General features: G+C 45.5%; 1 protein-coding gene across 3 annotated transcripts in view; it reads left to right on the top strand.

Annotated features, from left to right (window-relative positions):
• The first annotated feature begins 1,082 nt into the window (after positions 1–1,082).
• GPHN (gephyrin) overlaps positions 1,083–6,000 on the top strand; it is a 626,989-nt gene continuing 622,071 nt past the window's right edge. For 2 of the 3 annotated variants that reach the window (XM_028101105.2, XM_028101100.2), the window contains exon 1: positions 1,308–1,596. In XM_028101105.2, coding sequence (XP_027956906.1) covers positions 1,533–1,596 — 64 coding nt within the window. In that variant the 5' untranslated portion in view covers positions 1,308–1,532. Of the gene's footprint in view, positions 1,597–6,000 lie in introns of all 3 variants that reach the window. The other variant, XM_028101094.2, reaches the window with a different exon arrangement.

Raw genomic sequence — 6,000 nt, 5'->3', positions numbered from 1 at the left:
TCCATGTTCTCATGGCACAATAAAAAACATAACCACCAAATTAACTGAGATTTTGTGTACAAACGATTATACATGTTTGACACTGCTTTTCATTCTTACGCTTCCCAGATTTACCATGACCGAGAACAGAAGGAAAAAAAAATCTGTGTGTATTATTATTTTTTAATTCAGAAGTTGAAAGGACTGGGAAGAAAGGAACTAAGGAACCGATGTGAAATAGCCACAGGTGATTAATAAGACATTTTTGAAAGATACATGAAAATAAGTGGCAACAAAAGCTATTTTCATGGTAATCTCACATCTCACAAATACTGGAATGAAACTCAATTGTCACGGCCTGAGTTCCTACTTCCAATTTTTCGATCATGGTTCAGGGGAGAGGAACACGTTCTAATCGTTCTCTAAGACTGGTGCTTTTCATCTAGAAGCAGAGACCGTGGTGATGAAGCGTAAGGCCACGAAACCAGGGGGCAGCGGGAGGGAGAAAAGCCAGGTATCCCCATTCAAGATGCTCTGCTTCGCCTGTGAGGATCGTCATGTGGGTAGCGACTTGGGAGATGGGATCCTAAAGCACAGGGGAAGCGGATATCCTCCCGCCGGGCGAGCCGACTGAGGAAGCGAGCGGGAAGGTGAGGTGGGACAGACTAACTCCTCCTTCACCCACGGCGGGGTCCCGGTTGTAGCGGCCACTGTTCTGCCACCATGTAGCTTTCTAAGCCACTTCCAGATGCCCTGGCGCTTTCAGTGGGTCGGCTGGCCGCGCCCCAGGGCTTCGAGGAGAGGCCCCCGCATGCGGAGTCCTTTCCTCGTCCCCTTTGGAGAGCTGCTCAGCGGCCCCGAGACCTGCCCCAAGGCTCTAACGACGAGGCGCTGGCTCGGCAGGGGATTGCTTCTGTCTGAGGCCCGGTCGAGACTGCGTTCGTGTCTCGCGGGCACCCGCTTCGCGTTCTCCAGCCAATCCGGCGCTACTCGCGCGCCTAAGAGCGTTCCCCGGCGCTTTTCGGGCTGTGCCGCCTCCTTCCCGCTTCCAGTACTCCGCAGCCGGGCTCTCACACCTCCCCTCACTCTCCACGAGTTCCACGCCTCGCGGTGTAGCTCCGCCCCTGTCCCCGAGTCCGCCCCCTCCACCGTCCGAGCGGGTGCACTCCTTTCCCTTCACTCTCCTGCTGTCTAGCCGGTCTGGGTCTCGGGCTTCTCAGAGCGATCTGGGTCTCAACGGCCTCACTCAGACGCCTCCGCGCGCTCTCCCCCCGCGGCCCCCACCCGCTGCTAGCTGCCTCCGACCTGGACTCGGGGTCGCGCGCCCTAACTCCGCCTTCCCCCCCCCCCCTCAGCGGACTCGCGCACTCCGGGCCCGGCCTCTACCCCGCGCAGGCCGCGGAAAGCCTGGCCGCCTCCCCCTCCTCCGGTCGCTGCGAGCTCTCCGGACGCTCTCGCTCTCGCGCTCTCCGAGGCGAGCGCGCTCCCGGCCCGCGCGCTCCGCGCTCCGGCTTCTCCCGGCTCCTGTCAGTGCGGTGACTGCGCTGGGAAACATGGCGACCGAGGGAATGATCCTCACTAACCACGACCATCAAATCCGTGTCGGAGTCCTCACAGGTAACCGGGAAAGGAGGTCCGGGACCGCCGCGGCCGCTGTGCCCGACTAATCTCAGGCTTCTCGCCTATGGTGACTCTTCTCTGCGGCCTCGGGAGGAGGGAAGGCTGAGGAGGGGGACGGGGGGGTGCGTTTTACAACCGCTGAGAGCTGACGGAGGTTGGGGTGTTCCTGCGGCCCCCCGGGAGCTGGAGCCGGCCGGTGGGATGTCAGGCCTCAGTACCTTCGCAGCCGAAGTCCCTGGCCCCGGGGGACTGAGGGGCCGTGCGGCGGGCGCTGCGGGGCTCCTTGATGCCGGTGCAGGCGGCGGGATCCCGGCTCCGCATCCAGAAGCACGCCGCTCTGACTGGCCGGCGCGCTTCCTCCGCTAATGCTCATCTCAGAGAGGGGGGATTCCCATTTCCACCCCCTCCGTCCCTTCCCCCCCTACGCCGGCGGCCCCGCGCCGGTCTAGCTTTGCTTGCCCTGGGCACCGGCCGAACCCGACACGGGCGGATATCTGGCGAAACTCTGCTCTGCCTTAGGCTGCCCCTCGCCAGCGGGGCATCCCCTCAGTCACCCAAGGGACACCCCTTATCTCTCCCGAGAGATGGGGGATCACTTGCACCCAGACCTCGGAAAGTGTCTGCATTCCGCTTGTCCGAGCAAAGGGGCCTCTGCCCTCCTCTTCCTTTTCTTAGAGGGACGGGTTGCACCCTGTGGCTGGGGCTTTTTACTTGAAAAGGTAGGATTCTCCGACTTGGGCTCCTCTGTCCTCCTCCCTTCTGGGAACCCCCCTCCTCCGGGTGGTCCCAAGGCGTGTGAGGAGCGCACTTTCCTGGGTCTCGTTTCCCTCCCTCGCAGAAGCTGTGTGTGCTCTGCATGTCTGATTCCGTTGCGTTGTATTTGGGTAATATCCCTCAGTTCGGCGATAGGCAGTTGCTGCAGGGCATGACTTCCGAGATGAATAGCAAGCCAATTTGTAGGGGTTTCTGCTGTGGTTCTGTAATTGGCAAGGTTTATGTGTAATTCATTGGCGAGATGGGGGTTAAAGAACTATATTTGAAATCTGAGGGCTTAGTTTGGAGTGAAGGAAATCCAAGACACACGGATGTGATTTCGGAAAAAGAAGAGATGTAGACGGGAATCCTTGTGTCTCCCCCGTCCCCCGCCCCTCACTTCTTAATTTTTTTTCTCTTGTCAAATCTGACAGGTTGAGACGGTGCTCGGGAAGGGACTAAATTGAATGATTCTTGCTTTTATTAGGAAAAAAATCTCTGTCGGTAGATACTGAGTGCTAAGCCTAATTTGGCTACTGAGTTTTATGAAAAGGAGATACCCATGGCACCCCTTCCTCTCTTTTAAGTAAAAGGGTTGCCTTGCCCTGGTATGCTTTCCAGTTAATGGTGATTTATTGAATTTTCCTAATCAAAAGCCTCTGGGATAGAGAAACTAGTCTAAACCAGTTGCAGGGACGGGAACACCCCCTCCCCCCCAAATGATACGCTGTTCTCTTCTTTTGGTGCTGAAACTGTTGCTTTGTGTGAATATTCAGTTGTATCAGAATTCTTAGAGTTGACATTGCTGATTTTCAAAGAATCTAATCGCGGGGTGTAAAAATGTATAGCCTATATCAGCCTTCAACTTGCACTTTAAATTCCAGCCGGTTTTGAAAATTAATGGAGTAGTAATAGTGAAGCTTTATAGAAATCAGAGTATTTCAGCTGTCCATGGAAACGAAAGGTCAAAGCTGTTTTAAAGTTAAGCCATAGCGATTAAAAAACAATCATATATGTATATATATATATAGTTCGTTTAAGCTTTCCCTAGTAGTTTTATTTAGTGAATCATCTTACCTGGGTCAAGTAACACAGTAGATGCATACACAGAATGCTTTGATAGATACAGCCCTTATCTCTATCCATACAGTCCAATAGGGATAGCATCGATATGCAAACAACTAAAGAAACAATGTATGTAATTATTGTGCTACAATTGTTTAAATAAAATTACCTGTGTATTTGAGGGCTAAATGTAAAAGGAATTCCATTGCAGGATGGATTAGGAGCAAATATAACTAACTACCTGAAGGGAGAATTTGGTTCATTTACCAAAGGTAAGAAGAAACTGGCATTTTATTTTATTTAAGATTTTATTTATTTATTTGACAGAGAGAGACACAGCGAGAGAGGGAACACAAGCAGGGGGAGTGGGAGAGGGAGGAGCAGGGAGCCCGATGTAGTGCTCTATCCCAGGACCCTGGGATCAGGACCTGAGCGGAAGGCAGACGCCCAACGACTGAGCCACCCAGGTGCCCCAGAAACTGGCATTTTAAAGGGGAGTTGAAAGTCAGTGGCAAAGTTATAAATGAATATGTTTGTGAGGATGAAGCTCTTGAGCAGAATAAAAATGTAACTCAAAGACCTTGAAAAGCTTAGGTGGAATAGGTGGGTGGCATAGGCAAAATGTCAAGGAGAGAAGATAACTTTGGCAGTGGAATTATAGGTAATCTGGAGAAGCTGTCTCATGAAAATGAGGTACAGTAGTTTAGGGGGAAAGGTCTAGGGTCAAGAATAAGGATGTAACTAAAGGAACAAAAAGGAATATGACCGATTTGGGAGAAGTGGTAATGGAGGACAATTGGATGTGCTGATAAAATGGATATTTGAAGTCAGAAATAACTGATGTTTTTACTTGAAAAGTTATTGTCTTTTCTATGATGGAGCCTGGAAACAAGAATCAGAGGAAAGAGCACCAGCCCTTAGTCTGCAATTAGGGGACTTTATTACAGACAGCTTAATATTTATGGTCTTGATATTCCATGTGATTTTGTGTAAGGAAAAAAAACTACAAAAATAAGGCTATATTGTGTATTTTGTGTCTTTTAGAACTTCACGTTTTTTAGTTTTACTATGTAGAGTTTTTCTTTATTGAACTGAAGTACTATGATTTCATACTTAAGAAAATTGAATTAAGAGGCCACCCTTAATACTGTGATTTTATGAGTTATAATTTGGCTCTCTTAAAGGCAGAGGGTGTGTTTTATAAAATATCTTTGGCATACTTCATAATAGTGATTCTGAGTATTTTATCTATTTTACAAAGGTGGTTGAAAGTGTTGTCTACCCATGCACACATTTTACAATGTGTCTGTATTTTGGTGAAATTGTATTGTCATTTCTCCAAGTCTTCAATTGATTTTCTTTGTGACATTTTTTTATTATATGTTGAAAGATAATATTTATACTTTGAAACTTTTCATCCTTTAGATTTTTTTAGTCTTCATCTCAGCAGTGAATTTTGCAAATAAATGTATGCAGTCTATTGAAACTTCTCATCAAATAATATTAGAATTTTGGAAACAACGGTAGGACAGTATTTAGCAATGACATTTCTTTTTTGCTTGATGATCTTGAATCATTTTGGACTTGGAAATTAGATTATAATAACTAGTGTGACATGGTTATTTTAGTTATACAAATTATTTCTTAAAAGGGAAATGGGGACATTTATGTATATAAAAATTGGTTATCATGGAAAAAATTTAGATTGACAATTATTGCCCATCTGTAAGAACAGTACTTTTATTAGTAACTGTCTTATGTTGATTTGCTAGAAATGAAGGTGATAAGATCTGTGGTGACAGTTTTTAATATATGTGTTTCTAATGTTTTCTACTTGTCTTACTGTTTATAACAGAGATTAAAGTAATGTGCTGATGCATAATATGAGGCAAATAAAGAGGTATTTGCTTCTTTGAAGCTAGAAACAAGATGTGGGGCAGATGTAGGATTTTTCTCCCCTTGATAACATTAGTAGTAATTATACTTTCAGCCAGTCTTAACAATTATGTAGCAGAATCATTATATTTTAATGTCACTTTTCACCTACTTTTTACTTTTTCTAAAGAAAACTGTTTATCAAGGGAGCACACTAGTTCTACCACTGTAAGAGCTCCACAGAAACATCAGGAAAATAACGAATACATGCATTTATATAATATAGAATGAGCTAGGTGATATTCCATTGGCTATTTAATATTGTATTAGCTAGCTATTGCTAATATTCAGTACCAAAGCATTTAGTACTTAGCTAAAGATGATATCTATTACCTAAATTTTCACTAACAATAGTATGGTTGAGAAAAAGATACAAATGTTTAGGAAAGAGCATTTTAAAATCATTTTTTTTGCTCTAGTAATATACATTTTTATTGCACTAAGCTGTAGATCTGTAATCAGTAAAAGATATTAGAACAAATATAAGACTAGATAAGAGACATTAAAGACTAATTATAAAATAGAGCATCAAAAATTTTGTTACATATAGGGAGTATTTTAGTTATTCATAAATAGTCATTCAAAATATTAAAAAAAATATTCTTAGCCAAGGAGATTATAATCAAATAAGTCTAGAATTGTTCAAGC

Source organism: Eumetopias jubatus, unplaced genomic scaffold (genome assembly GCF_037043125.1).
Source record: "Eumetopias jubatus isolate StellerSeaLion01/CBP00866 unplaced genomic scaffold, mEumJub1_p1.0 scaffold_7, whole genome shotgun sequence".
In the NCBI taxonomy this organism is placed as follows: Eukaryota; Metazoa; Chordata; class Mammalia; order Carnivora; family Otariidae; genus Eumetopias; species Eumetopias jubatus.
The sequence above is the reverse complement of the archived record's forward strand: the minus strand, read 5'-3'. Positions and strand labels throughout refer to the sequence as shown.